The 17,735-nt window shown below is 43.5% G+C and overlaps 1 protein-coding gene across 17 annotated transcripts in view; it reads right to left on the reverse strand.

Annotated features, from left to right (window-relative positions):
* Positions 1-17,735, reverse strand: part of WASHC2C (WASH complex subunit 2C) — a 64,713-nt gene that overhangs the window by 18,673 nt on the left and 28,305 nt on the right. For 13 of the 17 annotated variants that reach the window (XM_032142432.2, XM_032142465.2, XM_032142425.2 and 10 more), the window contains 6 exons: positions 16,767-16,894; positions 14,477-14,563; positions 10,378-10,479; positions 8,035-8,166; positions 4,217-4,386; positions 503-605 (listed from right to left, as the gene is read on the reverse strand). In XM_032142432.2, the coding sequence (XP_031998323.1) occupies positions 503-605; positions 4,217-4,386; positions 8,035-8,166; positions 10,378-10,479; positions 14,477-14,563; positions 16,767-16,894 (722 nt within the window). Of the gene's footprint in view, positions 1-502; positions 606-4,216; positions 4,387-8,034; positions 8,167-10,377; positions 10,480-14,476; positions 14,564-16,766; positions 16,895-17,735 lie in introns of those variants that run through there. The other 4 variants (XM_058436500.1, XM_058436499.1, XM_032142400.2 and 1 more) reach the window with 3 other exon arrangements.

Here is a 17,735-nt window from a genome sequence, read left to right on the forward strand (position 1 = left end):
AGCTCCACCCTGGGTTTTTTCACCACTGTATAGTATTCCACAGTCTAACTGTACTAGGACCTGTGTGACCATTTCTCCACTGATGGAGTATAACGGCCTCAAGGTTCATGCATTTTGTAGCGCGTGTGAGAATTTCCTTCCTTTTTACTGATTGGCTAATATAAACCAGGACCAGTGTTAGTACTTGACACACACTCATAAAAGGAATGATTTTGCCTTAACTGGCCTAGTCTAATGTTAGCAGAATTCCATGCCAATGGGGCCAAGCCTCTTCTGAGACCCAGTTCCTTGTTCCTACACCTGACACTGAATGATGGCTTTGCACGTGTGCTTCTTCTGTAGAACACTATTAATCAGAAGATCTCTTTCTGAAACTAGGCAAATAAGGTCTTCCATAAGACTCAGCCTCCAAGGTTAGGTATGAAGACTGATTCGGGGAAGTACCACTACTGATGCAGCATAAACTCAAGGACATTTCCTGGGACTAAGAGATGAAGAATACCGTTGTTGCAGGAGGAACAGATGTGGGAGGAGAGCCAAACAGAGAGCCTCCGCTATCAGCATCGTCTTCAAAGAGGAGTGACACTCTCTGGGTCTTCTTTTGGCTATACAAACAAACAAAAGGTCAAATTAAGGAAAAGTGTGATGAAAAAAACAAAAACCGTAACAACAATATTTCTTCTAGACTGCACCTACAGGAACCCACCTACCACCCGAACACCCAAGCCATTAGTTGACCTTACACAGTTGAAAGCAAACAGGAAAGACCTTTGAAATAGATGAAATCTGTCTCCAACAAATCACCAGCCTCTGTCCCTCCTGCCTCAGGTTGCCCCTTTCCTGTTACTATCCAGTGCAGGTGCACCAGCTGTTACCTCTGCAAGGCATACGATGCCTGAGCCTTCCCAAGCAGAACATTCTCTCCCACTTCCTACGGCACAAAAAGAACCAAAGTGGACATGCCTATTTCCCAAATTGTCAGGAAGACGGTTGCCAAGAGAGATCACAGGGCCAGGATCAGCACTGAGAAATGACCCTGTGCCTGGCTTCTATTTCTTTTTCTTAGTAGCATTATTGAGACATAATTTACGTACCATAAAATTCACCTCGTATTTACTTTATTTTTAATATTTATTTTACTTTTTAAGACAGGGTCTCACTCTACTGCCCAGGCTGGAGAGCAATGGCACAATCATATCTCACTGCAGCCTCAAATTCCTGAACTCAAGTGATCCTCTTGCCTTCGCCTCTCAAGTAGCTATGACTACAGGCACACGTCACCATGCCTGGCTAATTTTTTTACTTTTTTGGAGAGGTGAGGTTGCTCTATGTTGCTCAGGCTGGTCTCAAACACCTGGCCTCAAGAGATCCTTCCACTGGGCCTCCCAATCAGGATTACAGGCATGAGCCATTGCACCTGGCCAAATTCACCCTTTTAAAGTGCACACTTCAATGGTTTTTTTAATATACTCACTGAGCTGTGCAATATCACTACAACCTAAGTGCACATTATCATGACCCCAAAAAGAAACGTCATGCCTATGAGCCATCACTCTCCATTCCCCCTGCCCCACAGGCCCTGGCAACCACTAATCTACTTTCTGTCTCTATGGTTTATCTATACATTTCATATAAATGGAACAATACAATATGTGGTTTTCTGTAACCAGCTTCTTTCAAGTAACATAAAATTTTCTAGGTTCATTCATGTTCTAGGATGCATCACTACTTTATTCTTTTTCATTGCTGAAGAATAGTCCATTGTATGGTTATACATTTTGTTTATCCAGTCATCAGCTGATGGACATTTGGGTTGTTTACACTTTTGGCTGTTATGACTAAGGCTGCAATAAACACACATGTACAAGTTTTTACATGAACAACTAATTTCATTTCTCCTATGTATATACATAGGAACGAAGCTATTATGTCATATGGTGACTCTATGTTTAACATTTTGAGGAAATGCCAAACCACTTTCCAAAGTGTCTACACCATTTTACATTCCCACCGGCAGTGTATGAGGGTTCCAATTCCTCCACATCCTCACCTCAACTTCTTCTTGTGTGTATAAGGCTTCTTTTGAGATCTGATGAAAGTATGAATTATTTTCCATACACAAAACTTGACAGACAACTTCGGGAACAATAGGAGGTAGGATGTATCTGGAGCAGAGAAAGCATTCCTGAAAGCCAGGTATGGTGTGTGGCTGGAACCAGGACCCACAAACAAGATGGGGTTCAGACTGCCAGATTTATGACCTTGTGTGGGGTGGGGGTAGTGGACACTCATGGGAACAAGCTAACATGGATACAGTGAAGAAAATGCTCAGCTGAGGATGTGGGGGTATGAAGGTGGAGCCATGTCCGCCCTCGACTCCCTATTTCTTCTCTTTCTCATCTGTTTAAAGTTAGGAAAGGCATTTTTTTTTTTTTTTTGAGATGGAGTCTCCCTCTGTTGCCCAGGCTGGAGTGCAGTGGCGAGATCTTGGCTCACTGTAACCTCTGCCTCCCGGGTTCAAGCGATTCTCCTGCCTCGGCCTCCCGAGTAGCTGGGATTACAGGTGCGTGCCACCACAACACACCCGGCTCATTTTTGTATTTTTAGTAGAGATGGGGTTTCACCATGTTGGTCAGGCTGTTCTTCAACTCCTGACCTCGTGATCCGCCCACTTCGGCCTCCCCAAGTGCTGGGATTACAGGCGTGAGCCACTGCGCCCAGCCGGGAAGGCTTCTTAAGAAACAAGACTTACACTGAGTTTTGAAAGAAGGTGGCCAGGCAACATAGGAAGAAGAATGTCCCAGGAGAGAGCAACAAAAATAAAGGAATGTACTATTTCCCTGCACTCACGATGCTAACTGGTAATACCTGAGGGCTCAGAATGTGCCAGCTATTGTGCTCAGCATTTCACATTTAGATTCCATCTCATCATCCCAACAAACCGATGACAGAAATACTGTTTTTATTTTTGTTTAACAAATGAGGAAATTGAGGCACAGGGAAGTTAGGTAACTTGCCCAAGGTTATTCAGACAGGAACTGGCAGAATCAGAATTTAGTATCAAGTTTCCAGAGCCTATATTCTAAATCAGAGACCAAAGATGCATCCGAGTGTCAAGTTACAGGGGCCTAATGCAGAAATGGTGATGCTCGACAAGATCCGAGTATTTGGAGACAGAAACCTGAGGTACTTCTGAATCTATCAAATGACGCTTAACCACACCAAAGCATAGGATTTCCATGTCCAATCAGTTACTTCTTTCTGCTAATAACATTCAGGTGAATTTCAAAGTAATCATGTCAGGCTTTTAAAAGGAAAAAAAGTATTTGCAGGGAAGTAATTCTGAACCCATAAGCTAATCTGGCAGCATGTTATACCAACCACAGCCCATGCTCACTCTGAATATCCTACCAGCTTCAGTTCCAGCATTAATGGGGAGAGGCACCTAGGTCAGCTATGGGTTATCAGCCCCTGGCGGGATACTGCACAGCTCTACAGGGAACTTCCTCCTAACAGGATGTGTTCAATGCTGAGCAGATTTCTATTCAAATAACAAACTTTTTTTTTTTTTTTTGAGATGGAGTCTTGCTGCGTCGCCCAGGCTGGAGTGCAGTGGTGCCATCTCGGCTCACTGCAACCTCCACCTTCCAAGTTCAAGCCATTCTTCTGCCTCAGCCTCCCGAGTAGCTGGGACTACAGGCACGTGCCACCATGCCCGGCTAATTTTTATATTTTTTAAGTAGAGACAGGGTTTCACCATATTGGCTAGGCGTGGCTAGGCTGGTCTTGAACTCCTGACCTCGTGATCCGCCCGCCTTGGCCTCCCAAAGTGCTGGGATTACAGGCGTGAGCCACCGCACCTGGCCTAAAATAACTTTTAAGTAATCCTGACCAAACCTGACATACTTTAGAGTAGCCCAGAGAAAAATCACAAACAAAAGATACCAAACTATACTCAAATCCCTGACAAACAAAGAAAAAGAATAAGGTTAAAAAATAATGATTGGGGAAGAAATCAGATAAGGATCCATGAAGACAAACATTTCCGGGTACTGAGGGAAAAGACAGTGCCACTGAAAAGCAAAGACATTCTCACTGGCACAATCACTATGTGATCCATGATTAACAATCACCAGAGGAACTAGCTTGTGCATCAAATTCCTTTTCTTGTTACCACGGACACGGAGCGAGGGATTCCTTCCAACGACTATCTCACCTGTCCTTGGCAATGGCAAAAAGATCATCATCTTCGTCTTCCTCAAAGAGACTGGTCTTTTTCACAGCCTTGGCCTCCTGGCTCTGGAGGGTCCCAGAATCCCTGGGTTCTCCTTTAGACCTGCTGTCAGATGCTGAGTGGGTCTGTGAAGCAGGAATATTCCACTGGTCCTTAAAACATAAAATATATATTAAAACTCCAGGCCGGGCGCAGTGGCTCATACCTGTAATCCCAGCACTTTGGGAGGCCGAGGCGGGTGGATCACGAGATCAGGAGATCGAGACCATCCTTGCTAACATGGTGAAACCCCGCCTCTACTAAAAATACAAGAAAATTAGCTGGGCGTGGTGGTCGGAGCCTGTAATCCCAGCTACTTGGGAGGCTGAGGCAGGAGAATGGAATGAACCCAGGAGGCAGAGCTTGCAGTGAACAGAGATCATGCCACTGCACTCCAGCCTGGGGGACAGAGTGAGACTCTGCCTCAAAAAAAAAAAAAAAATTCCAATGGCAATTTAGATTATAAAACATGGGGAGTAAAATAAAACTTACATTTGTTAAACTAAGTTGTATTTAAACTAAGTATTAAACTTAGTGCATCAGTCTTGAAGAAAGCTCATGCCTAAGACTTTTCTTTGAACTCAAATCGAGACAGCTGGGTTCTCTGACCTCACAGAGCTTCTCATGATTTCCTCCTCCAACACCTGCCATGATGTCTCTTCCCACTGTGGTTCTGCACTGTGTTACGACAAGCGACTCGTCTATTTCAGGGAATCAACATTAATTACAGAGGCTATAAGAAGGAAGCCAAATATAAAAATACCAAAAACTCAAGAACTTCCAACTCCAGAGAATATTTTAATTTTAAAAATCCTAAAGCAGATTGAAAAAAAAAAAGTGTAAAAACTCATGCAACACACACGTGAACAAGATACTATGAAAAACTGCTAGTAATCCTTTTACCACAAGTCTGAATGCGGCCTTTAGAAAGCATTTAAGGAAATTCTACTCGACTATGCTCACACCCCTTCAAATGAAAGAACTCCCAAGCACTTGCATAAGTGCTCTATCTCTGGAGTCTAGAGTCTTGCAAATCAAAGTGGAGTCCACAAGCCAGCAGCAGATTATGCAGAATTTCAGGCCCTGCCCCTACTTTCTGATTCAGAACCTGCATTTCACAGGGTGCCCAGGTGATTTCTTAAACATTAAGGTTTGAGAAGTGCTCCTCGATGTTAAGCAGTGACTAAACACTGAAATCCACTAGAGAGCATCACAAAACTCCAATGACGAGGCTGTACCCTAAACCGATTAATTCAGAATCTCTGGAGCTGGGATCCACTGTCAGCACTCGTCGTTAGGTCTTTTCTTTCTTTCTTTCTTTTTTTTTTTTTTTTTCCTTTTTTGAGACAGTCTTGCTCTGTGGCCTGGGCTGGAGTGCAGTGGCACGATCTCAGCTCACTGCAACCTCTGCCTCCCGGGTTCAAGTGATTCTCTTGCCTCAGCGTCCCGAGTACCTGGGATTACAGGCATGCACCACCACGCCCAGATAATTTTTGTATTTTTTAGTAGAGACGGAGTTTCGCCATGTTGGCCAGGCTGGTCTCAAACTCTTAATCTCACGTGATCCGCCCACCTCGGCCTCCCAGAGTGCTGGGATTACAGGCGTGAGCCCCTGTGCCCTCTTTTAAGAGTGTCAGTACTCTTTTAAGTTCCCCATGGATCCCAGTGAGCAGCCGAAGTTGACAGTCTTTGTTCTAGGACAAGCTTGTCCAACCCGCGGCCCACAGGCCACACACAGCCCAGTATGGCTTTGAATGCGGCCCACCATAAATCTGTAAACTTTCTTAAACATTATGTGATTTATGCAGGAACCTTTTTTTCTTTTTTAGTTCGTCAGCTATTGTTAGTGTTAGTGAATTTTATGTGTGACCCAAGACAATTCTTCTTCTTCCAGTGTGGGCCAGGGAAGCCAAAAGACTGGACGCCCCTGTTCTAGAACCTTGGTTATCTTTCCTCTGCATGTCTTTTTGCTCCAACCTTTAGCTAATGTTTTTATTTTCCTGAACCACTATAATACTCTAGTAGGAGCAACTACACTGATGTGTGGCTGTTGCTACGGGGGGAACAACCACTGACAATGTTTAAAAGAAAAAAAACTGGATAACCCATCATAAATTCATACATTTGAGTAGAAAACACAAATTATATATGCTTGGGAGTTCCTTGATGTGAAGGCATGAGCACAGCTGAGTGGGATTTCCTTAAATGCTTTCTAAAGGCCAGACTCAGACTTTTGTAGTAAAGGATTACTAGCAGTTTTTCATTGTGTCTTGTTCACATGTGTGTTGCATAAGCTTTTTTTTTTTTGAGACGCAGTTTCGCTCGTTGCCCAGGCTGGAGTGCAATGGCGCGATATCGGTTCACAACAATCTCCATCTCCTGGGTTCAAGTGATTCTCCTGTTTCAGCCTCCTGAGTAGTTGGGCTTACAGGCATCCGCCACCACAACCGGCTAATTTTTTTGTATTTTTAATAGAGACAGGGTTTCTCCATGTTGGTTAGGCTGGTCTCAAACACCCGACCTCAAGTGATCTGCCCACCTCGGACTCTCAAAGTGCTGGGATTACAAACGTGAGCCACCATGCCCGGCCGCATAAGCTTTTAATACATTTTTTGTGCAATCTGCTTTGGAATTTTTAAATTGCTTTCAATAAGAACATGAACATATCTATGACTTATATATCCACTTCACCCCCTCCTAACTTGCCTACAATGTTTAAAAAAAAGAGGAATTATTATAACACAGGAAGATGTTTAATACTCAGGATTTTTTATATCATCATATTTAAAGTCTTTTTCTGCACAGCTAAATCTGATTCCCTGCTACTAAATCTGATTGAGTTAGCAACTAAACTAACTGATTTGGTAATATCTATCCAGATCACAAACAGAAATGTTGTTAAGATTCCCTCAAAAAGGAGTTTAACCTCCATAGGTAACTCCTCCTAACTATAGTTCTAAATTAATGAAACACAGTAGTCATTTAACAAGATACTAGTATATATGGTCATTGGGGTATACGGGACATGCTACCTCAAAATATGACCTTGACATTTGAGAAAAAAGAAGCAGAAAGGTCTCTCTGACCTTTCCCTGGCCCTTCTCCTCTGAAGCCGGCCATAGAAGAATCCTCTAACCCTCTCTGGAGTAGGTCATGAGACCTTCATGCCAGTCCTCCCTATTCCCAGAGGAAAGGAGCCTCCTTATTTGTAAAGATGCAGAGAATGATCTGACAACGCAGGCCTTGCTGAGCTCCCCCAGCTTATTCCCATCAGGTCACACCCCTTTCATCTAATCGTGCTTCTCCAAAACTGTCCGCTTCTTCATCAGACAGCATAAAATTGACACAGGATTTCCTGTTTCTCTGAGTTTTCCTTTCTGAAGGCTCCTGTGTCTGGTAAAACTTATCTTAAGTAAACTTGCACACCCTTCTCTGGTTAATCTGTCATTTGTTCTAGGGAACTTGACCATGAACCTAGCGATGGGTGAGAAATCATTTCTCCCCTAGCCGGCCTAACTCATTTGAAGGAGCATACACTAGCGTGTGGGAGTCATACTTATTCCTAACCAATTTGAAGAGATTCATCTTTAAATTGATATATTACATTAAATGTCTTCCTTCAGAAAAGACAATCTTGTGAACATCGCCTTTGGTGACTCAACATCAAGAGATATAAAACAGGTAGAAAAAGACTTGGGATGGCTTTAACTCTTAAATCCCGTGAAATAATCCCATCTTCTTTAGGAGAAACCTCAGCTCACCTCCTCATCACTGCTGAACAACAGGGCAGATGCTTTCTTTTTGGAGAGCTCGGAGGGTTTTGCTTTCTCTTCTCTCTGAGCTTGTAGAGACAATGTCTGCTTCTTAGCTGCTGTACCCCCAAAAAGATTATCCTAGAAAAGCAAATGGCAGAAAGGTAAGACAACTTTATAAACAGAAAACATAGGATGTCCTCCTACAGCAAACTGTGAGGAAGTCAGTCTCCAGTCAGGTATACAAATAACACCTCCGGCGGGGAAAAACCACAAAATGCTAGTAAATCCCAAACTACAGCCTTTTCTCACTGCACCCACAGAAGGGAAAGAGATTACCATACAACTCGAAGGCAGAACAGCTGCGAAGCAGCAGGAGGACAACATGCGAATGAAATCACGAAGTACAAGGAGAAACTGAGCCCCATCCAGTCACCCTGTGGGCAAGTGCCTCTCTGCTCATTTCAGGGGGTTACAGCCTGCAACGGGCATGGGAGCCCCCTCAGCAACCAGAAACTCACACTGTCCTCTCCACGAATGAGAAACCAGAACAATGGCTCAAAGGAGAGAACTGGGGGTCTGTCTCCACTCCTTTACAGGTCAGAAAGACATACACCTGGGATGGAGGGAAGGCATGACTTGTGTTTCTCATTAGTTTCAAAGAGATTATACAAAGTGGACAAATAGTTTTCTAAATAAAATTGCTGGTGTACTAAGTTTAATGGCATTCGTAAATTCTTCTGTGGTCAAGCACTCCCCAAAAGTTATATTTATTAAGGTGCTTTTATTCAGGTAAGGGGAACAAAAGCATCACAGGGCCCGAGTCTGAGTTAGGATGGACAAACTCTTAACAGCAGGTGAGCAGCCCTGGAATGTGAAGATGGATGAAGGGAGTGTCTTCCTGGATGAAGTCTCCTTTAAGGAGAGTGCGGTAATGTAGGAAAGGCCAGGAGAATAATGAGCTGGTGTCCATTGGGGATACTAATGACAGAGCTCACATTCACTATGCACTTACTATGTGCCGGCACTCTGCAAGAGCTTCACACTAGTAGTTACAGCTGCCACAATGACCCTACTCACTGTTAAGCCACGTGAGCTTAAGGAAGGTTAAGTTACTTGCCCCAGGTCCCTGGTTTGCAAGTGGTGGAGCTGGGATATGAACCCAGGGGTCTGATGGCAAAGCCTGTGAGCTTACCACTGCCCAGTACTGCATAAGAGTTAAGGTTTGGGTTGTCTTCTCTCTTATTTCTCTTCCCCACTGTGCTCACTCCATCCAGGATGGGAAAGAAAGGCAATAGTCAGGACATGGCTGCCTTCTCCTTTGTATCTCCACTGGATCCAAAACATTCTTGTAGGTCATTGGGTATATGTTGATCCATCCTCTAGACTAAAGTACAGCTGACCCTGAATGACACAGGTTTGAGCTGCACAGGTCTGCTTCTACACAAATGTTTTCTCAGTAATATGTTGAAAATTTTTTCGGACATTTGCAACAATTTGAAAAATCCTGCAGACAAACCATGTAGCCTAGAAATATCATTAAAAAATAAGGAAATGCTAGATATGTCAGGAATACAAAAATATATAAATAGATACTATACTATTTATATGTCAATCACCTGTTTATGTTATCCGTGAGGCTTCTGGTTAACAGTAAGCTATTAGTTGATAAGTTTTTGGGAAGAAAGAAGTTATATATGGATTTTTCACTGCAATGTGGAAGTCAAAATAACCTCCACACTGTTAAAGGGTCAATTGTATTTCTCAAAGGCAGATTTCTAAAAATAGAACCTGTAGATTTCACTCCATATGAACTGTGTGAAGAGGCCGGGCACGGTGGCTCATACCTGTGATCCTAGCTCTTAGGGAGGCTGAGGCAGGCGGATCACCTGAGATCAGGAGTTCGAGACTAGCCTGGCCAACATGGTGAAACCCTGTCTCTACTAACAATACAAAAATTAGCCGGGCGTGGTGGTGCGTACCTGTAGTCCCAGCTACTTGGGAGGTCGAGGCAGGAGAATCACCTGAACCCGGCTGTAGTGAGTGAAGATCGCACCACTGCACTCCAGCCTGGGTGACAGAGAAAGTCTCCAATAGACACACACACACACACACACACACACACACAAGAACTGCATCAAGAATCTAATGTCTTCTCCATTGCACAGCTAGGAAAATATAATGAAGAAGTCACTGAAATAAAAACAGAAATATTTTTGTTATATAAACTTCAGGTAGCCTGACTGCTTCCCTACCACCTTTTGCTAGTGTGTGAGCCTCTGGGTAGAAAGTTACATCAACAACCGTTTTCTCCTAATCTAAATTATCTAGTGTTGCAATAACAATGTTTACCTCTTCATCTTCATCATCAAACAGGGAAACCGACGTGGGGAGCTTGCCAGGCAGCAGAGATGCACCTTTTAACTTACTCGCACTTTGAGAAGAAAACAAATCCTGTTGGATTGAAATTAAAGTTGCTGGTTAACAGGAATATCAGTTTTTAAAATATCAGGTCAGTATAAGACACAGGTCACTCAGACATGATAGCTGCCATGTGTCTAGGCTTCTTTCCTTAGAGGGAAGGTGGCTCAGACAGAGTCCTTAAAGGGACAGGCCTCAGGCTCTGTGTAGGGTGTGTGCAGTGGCGGTAAGGAGGAGGAGAGCTACAGGATCTGGTGGCCTTGCAGAGCCCAGGGGCTTCTGTATTCCCACCTTAATGACAGAAGGCAGGAAGAAGTTTTCGAATCAATTTCCTACCCCATGCTAAAAAAATAAATATATAAGCATAGCTTCCCATTACTGTCTAAAGAATCAGAGATTAGACAGGGTCAATAAAGAAACAGGGGCTGGATTCCCAAATTAATGGAGCTACAACTATTTTATTTAGTAACACCCTTCTCTCCTAAGATTATGACTTACTTCTTTTTCTTTTTTTGAGACAGAGTCTCGCTCTGTTGCCCAGGCTGCAGTGCAGTAGTGCGATCTCGGCTCACTGAAAGCTCTGCCTCCCGGATTCATGCCATCCTCCTGCCTCAGCCTCCTGAGTAGCTGAGACTACAGGCGCCTGCCACCATGCCCGGCTAATTTTTTTGTATTTTTAGTAGAGACGGGGTTTCACCGTGTTAGCCAGGATGTTCTCGATCTCCTGACCTTGTGATCCGCCCGCCTCGGCTTCCCCAAGTGCTGAGATTACAGGCTTGAGCCACCACACCCGGCCGACTTATTTCTTTTAAATAAATACAAATGAAACTTTTATTTTTAAATGTTTGCTAGTCTATTTAGCTTAACTATAGGTATATGATGTTGCAAACCACGATAAGACCTGATAGATTCTAAAGAAACTTTCAGCCCGGCGCTGCGGCTCATGCCTATAATCCCAGCATTTTGGGAGGCTGGGGCAGGCAGATCACCTGAGGTCAGGAGTTCAAGACCAGCCTGTATTAATTTTGTAAAAATTCACAATTAGCCAGGCGTGGTGGTGGGTGCCTGTAATTTCAGCTACTCGGGAGGCTGAGGCAGGAGAATTGCTTGAACCCGGAAGGCGGAGGTTGCAGTGAGGCAAGATCCCACCATTGCACTCCAGCCTGCACAAGAAGAATGAAATTTCATCTCAAAAAAGGTAAAAAATATAAAAATCAAGAAATTTTCAAAATGTTATAAAACATCAGCTTATCCTGCAAAGAAAGACCTGCAAGTTGAGCTACATGAAGTAGAAACATAAAATGGGACATCTATTCCCTTGGGAAGATAAACTTCAATACACAAGAGCCGAACAATTAAATAGGACGAGAACATATTTTCTAAGACATCTTCGGACAGTTTTTTTTTTTTTTTTTAAATTATGGGGTCGATGTCTACTCCTAAATATAGACCTAATGAGTTCACTAAGTGAGATCTCCTCCACACAGTGGTTTTCCCCTGTGCTCCCTGGAGTCCCATGGGTTTATTTAGATAGAAGAGGCCACATGGGGGATTCCAGGCATCCCATGCCCCTCCTGCATGTCACACAATGGCAAGAGAAAGGGTTCTGCTGCTTTAAGAAAATGGAAGTAAACCAAAGCAAAGAACAAAAACAAATGTCAACATCACAGTTTTGGACCGTTAACTAATACCTTTCTTGGTACTGCAAAAAAAAGACACTTCCATTACCTCAAATATGTTCCCCCAAAATGACTTCACAGGGCAAGCTTCAGCCTCACACTTGAGATATAGAGAAAGGACTCAGGATGCATTTCTTCGGGGCCAAAGCTTTAACTCTTAGACTGCCTTAGTTTTACTTCTCCTTGCCTCAGAATCCCAACAATATCCAATAAAAACATTCACTCTATTATGACACACATGGGGCAAAGCCTTTGGTAGGGTTTTCACATGAGTCTGAGAGTTCATTTACACTCCCATCATCAAGAAGGGGAGCCTACGGCCCCTCCCCGTGAACCTGGATGGGCCATTGTGACCATCTTGACCAACAAATGAAGCAAAAGGAACACCGTTGACTTCCAAGGCTGGAACACAGAAGGCGAGATGGCCTCCACCTGGCTCTCTCTGAGGACTCTCCCCTACAGCTCTGAGCCAGCATGTAAGAGGCCCGGCTTCCCTGACTACATGCTGGGAGCCACACAGGGCTAGCGAGAGATGTCCCAGGGGCCCCAGTGCCCAGGTACCAGACATATGAATGAGGTGATCCTCAGCCCAGCCACCTTCAGACACAAGAGAACCTCAGTGACAACGGCCTAGCTAAGTCCAGTCAACCTCTCAAACTGTGAGACAACAAAACTACCGGTGTTATAAACCGCTAACTTTTGGAATTACTTGTTTCATAGCAACAAATAACCAGAACACCTCGTAAGTCACTGCAATTGCTCACATTTGGTTTTCTTGTCTAGTCAACAACTACTGGATGGCTTACAACATGCCAAGCACTGGTATTAAGGACAGGGTGTTAGGGATACAAACAGGGAATAAAAAGTCCTGCCCTCGTGGCACTTACTTTAGTGGGAAGTAGAGACAATGAATAAGTAAATATACATTGTCCCTGGCAACACGTGCCGTGCTGTGGCAAACAGTGAAATAGGAAAGGGGACCAGGAGCACAGGGTGGTATGTGCTAGCAGGCTTCCTGTTGTGCGTATTTCATCAGGGAGGCCTCACAGAGAAGTCGAAGAGTGAGGAAGCAAGCTGGATTCTGGGAACAGCATTCCTCAGAGTGGCAGGGGCCGGTGCAAAGACCCCGAGGTGCAGGTGTGGGTGATGCACGGGATCCATGACATGAGGATAAGATGGTGGAGGCCGCATCATGCTGTTTCTCAGGGGTCAGGGTTGTGATTTAACTGGACTTTGGTTAATTCCCATGTTCTGTACACTTGCCTTCAGTGAAATAATAGCCTGAAAGGTATTCTTTACATCAAGGGCAATCACTCTACTTCCAAAGGGTTCCATGTTCATCCTCGCTGTGAGTGCAAAGCCTGACCATGAGAGCCTAACCTAGAGCCCACAGTTTCTTGAAATACATGTAAGTTTCTGCCATGTCCACATCTTTTTCTGTAAAAGGGGCTTATCACTTCCCGTTACATTCTCATACAGTTCTCTGATCTCCTAAAAGGCCAAATTAAAATTGGATCTAAGACAACCTAGGCCTGAGAGACTCAGGAAAAGCAGTGAAATTCTGAGAGGTGGTTCTAAGGTGCCTGGAGAGACCAAAGCAACCTGTGAACCAGGGTCCCACAGGCTGTTAGTGGTCTCAGTCTCGACAAGACAGATGGCTATGCCAGAACCCATCTGCTAAAGGTCTAGCTAGTGCTCACGGTCTAGTTAGTGAGAATGTGAATAAAGGAAGTAGCATGGTGACCTCCACTCTGGTGCAAGCTCCTCATCACATCATAAGCCCATTAACAGTTTAAAATCTGAGCATCCTAAAAAGAGAGTATTTTCATCCCAGGAAATGTAAATACAGTCCAACCCAAAAGTGAAAAGTATTGTAAACATATTGCTTCCTAAAGACCCTGTGCTCTCAAGAGATTATTTTTTATTCATTTATTTATTTTGAGACAAAGTCTCGCTCTGTCGCCCAGGCTGGAGTACAATGGTGTGATCTCAATTCATTGCAACTTCTGCCTCCCGGGTTCAAGTGAATCTCCTATCTCAGCCTCCTGAGTAACTGGGATGACAGGCTCGCACCACCATGCCCGGCTAATTTTTGTCTTTTTAATAGAGACAGGGTTTCATCATGTTGGCCAGCCTGGTCTCCAACTCCTGACCTCAGGTATCTGCCTGCCTTGGCCTACCAAAGTGCTGGGATTACAGGCATGAACGCTCCTGGCCTCTAGAGATAATTTTTAAAGAACTGGAGTACTTAACAAAAAGTCTTATAACTCTATTGAGAAAAACCTGATTCAGAAATAGTTTTATGTCATATCCATAGACCAATACCCACAACTGAGAAAAGAATTCCATACCTCAGAGTCCTCCTCATCTGAAAATAAGCCTTTTTGAGTCTTTGTTTCTGATGAGGGCTTGAGATTTTTGCTGGAAGGCAAGGTAACCTTTGTGGGGGGCGGAGGGGGGAGAAAAAAAGAAAAAGAAAAATTAAGCATTAACACATAAGATGCCCAGAAAGGAGGGTTTACTCAATCAACCATTTAGAAAACGCACGGAGTCTCTGCTGTGATATGCAACAAACCAAGGGGGCTGTTAAGAGAACAGCAAGACAAAGAGAGGGCACATCTGGTGTATCAGGGAGCAGGACACACTGCCTGGGTCAATGGGTGCACAGATGGGACATATGCAACGAGAGACAGCATGGAAAGGCAAGCTGCCTGACAGGCCTAGCAGGTTCTGAATGCTGGGCCTTAGGTGGTCGGCAGGAGAAAGTCAGGGTTTCACAGCCAGGACATGACATGACGAGACAAACTGTAGAAAGAGGAGAGACCTGCTGTGCAGGACAGCAGTGAAAGGTCAAGCAGTCAGAAGGACTTAAAGACTGCTGGGGACACACGCACTGGCCAAATGCAGGTCAATCTGAGCATCAAAAAGAATGATGGTCTGGCCAACATGGTCAAACCCCGTCTCCACAAAAAATACAAAAATCAGCCGGGCATGGTAGCGCACGCATATAGTCCCAGCTACTTGGTAGGCTGAGGCTGGAGAATCGCTTGAACCCAGGAGGTTGAGGCTACACTGAGCTGTGATTGCACCACTACACTCCAGTCTGAGCAATAGAGCAAGACCTTGTCTCACAAAAAAAAAAAAAAAAAAAAAAAAAAAAAAAAAAAAAAAGAAGAAGAATGATTGTAATGGATTATCACCTACACTGCAGAATGAATCCATGATCCCAAAGCAATACTAAAAATTGGGGAAGGAGAGGGAGAGAAAGAACTTCATTCAGAAGAACGCCAACTAATAAGAAATATAGAATTAAAAAAATAGTAGTTTATGCCCGCTAACAGATTAACTGAGTCAAGAAAAGATCATCAGTGGATTTTCAAAACACTGAGTAAAAGGCTGGGAGAGAACAGATATTCACACTGTGTTCAACTATCACTTTAGAGATCAACTTATCAATGGCAAAAGAGAACAGGGTACCTTTCCAATGAAGCAGTGTGGTGGGCACCCTAACAACCAAGTGATAAACCTGTCTGAATGAGGCAGAGAGTGGACCTGATGTGTGTTGGGAGGTGATCCACCTGGAAGTGCACAACCCTGTCTGCTTGTATTCTTGCCAAAACTGCTCACCCTGAATCTATTCATAAGAAAATAATCAAGCAAATTCACGAGACACATTCTACAAGACAAGTGGCTGGTCATTTAAAAAAAAAAAAAGATGTGTGAGGTGTTGCTCTAGATTAAGGAGACCAAAGAGACAGGACAACCAAATGCAATGCAGACACACTGCCCGAATCCTGGGTTTCTTAAAACAAAAAAAAAAATCAAAACATAAAAAAATACTATAAAGCAGGGGTCTCCAACCCTGGGCTGCAGACCAGTCCATGGCCTGTTAGGAGCCGGGCCGCACAGCAGGAGGTGAGGTGAGCAGCAAGCATTACTGCCTGAGCTCCTCCTGTCAGATCAGCGGCAGCATCAGATTCTCATAGCAGGGCAAACCCTATTGTGAACTGTGCATGCGAGGGATCTAGATTGCAGGTTGCACTCTCCTTACGTCCCTAATGCCAAAGAGGTTTTGAGGATCGCTGCTATAAATGGCATTTTGGGGACAAGAGAGGAAATTACAATATAAACTATAGGTGAGATCATTTTAAATCTGTATTCTATTTGTTGGGGTGATTTTACAAAGACATTCTGGGGCAACTGGAGCAATTCTAATACAGACCAGATATTAGATTCTACTATAGAATTACTGTTAGTCTCACAGCTGTTGATAATGGCATTGTGGTTATATGGAAGTCTTTTCAAGAGAGGCTTAATGAAATATTTAGGGGTAGAATGTCACAATGACTACATGGAAACAGTTCCATGCAGCAAACAGTTCAAACAACTTACATGAAAACAGTTCAGGAAAAAAATAGATATGTAACAAGGTTTACATCCAGTAAGTGTTTGCCAAAACTCTAAGAACTGATCAGTCTGGGTGGTAGTTATCTGGGTGTTCACTGCAATGTTCTTTCCACTTTCTGTTTGAAGTTCTTCAATATGAACGTGAAAGGGAACAGTACATTCCTCTGGGTTCCGGACGAATTATTAAAATGCTGCAGATCAATGCTCCTGCGTTAAGGCTTGCCTCCTGCTCACCTTGTTTTCTGCTCTTGCTTTATTTTCATCTGTCTGACTCACAGTGGCTTCTGGCAATGCTACGGCTTTTTCTTTGAACAGATCTCCTTCATCGTCACCAAAGATATCGGCAGTGGATTGGACTTTGCCTTTAAAAAATACCAAGGCATAAAATGACACTAACGTCAAACATCCTATCACAAAATTCACAGATTAAAAAATTCTTCCCTCCTGAAGAATAAACATAAAAAGTTATGTTGTTTCTTGATTAGGTATAAAGAAACAGTAAGTGGAACTATACTCTTCCCTTGGAATTTTTCAAAGAGCATAGTAGCAGCTCAGTTGAAAGACAGAACAGATGGTTTATCCACGTGGCTGACATGCTTATCCAAGTAGCCATCTCCTGTGCTTAGAGTAGCTTGGACTGGCTTACAAGGTGAAGAGAGATCTAGAGGAAGAAAGATCATTTAAGAGGGCCACCAAGTCAATCATCTAACCAATCTGAGAAATGAAGGCTTGGCTCCTGCTTTAAAAAAAATCAAACTGTACAAAAGCAGATAAAAGCAAATACTGAAATCCTCTCATAATTCCACTGTTCTACTCAGACAAGATGAACATTGGGAACAGTTCAGCATACATGCTTCTAATTCCCCCAAAGAATGTACTAATGAATTAACTTTAGCTATTTAGAAGATAATTTGAACAATGTGTCTTACCATTTGTGTTTTCCACTGAATGTACCTATAAAATCTTCCCAAGTTAGTAAGCATAGACCCCTTTCTTTTTAACAGTCACACAACATTCCACTGAATAGAAGGGCCATAGCTTACTCTACTGATAAATATTTGGGAGGTTTCCAACCTTTCACCACCATAAGCACTGCTGTACTGAATGGGGCATGTGTTGCTGAAATGAGGTCACTGACTCATGAATGTCCGAAGAGACTAGGAGTTGTCAAAGAAAGCAGCATCAATTTACTAGTGATTCTAA

This window comes from Hylobates moloch, unplaced genomic scaffold (genome assembly GCF_009828535.3).
Source record: "Hylobates moloch isolate HMO894 unplaced genomic scaffold, HMol_V3 SCAFFOLD_3, whole genome shotgun sequence".
Classification (NCBI taxonomy): Eukaryota; Metazoa; Chordata; class Mammalia; order Primates; family Hylobatidae; genus Hylobates; species Hylobates moloch.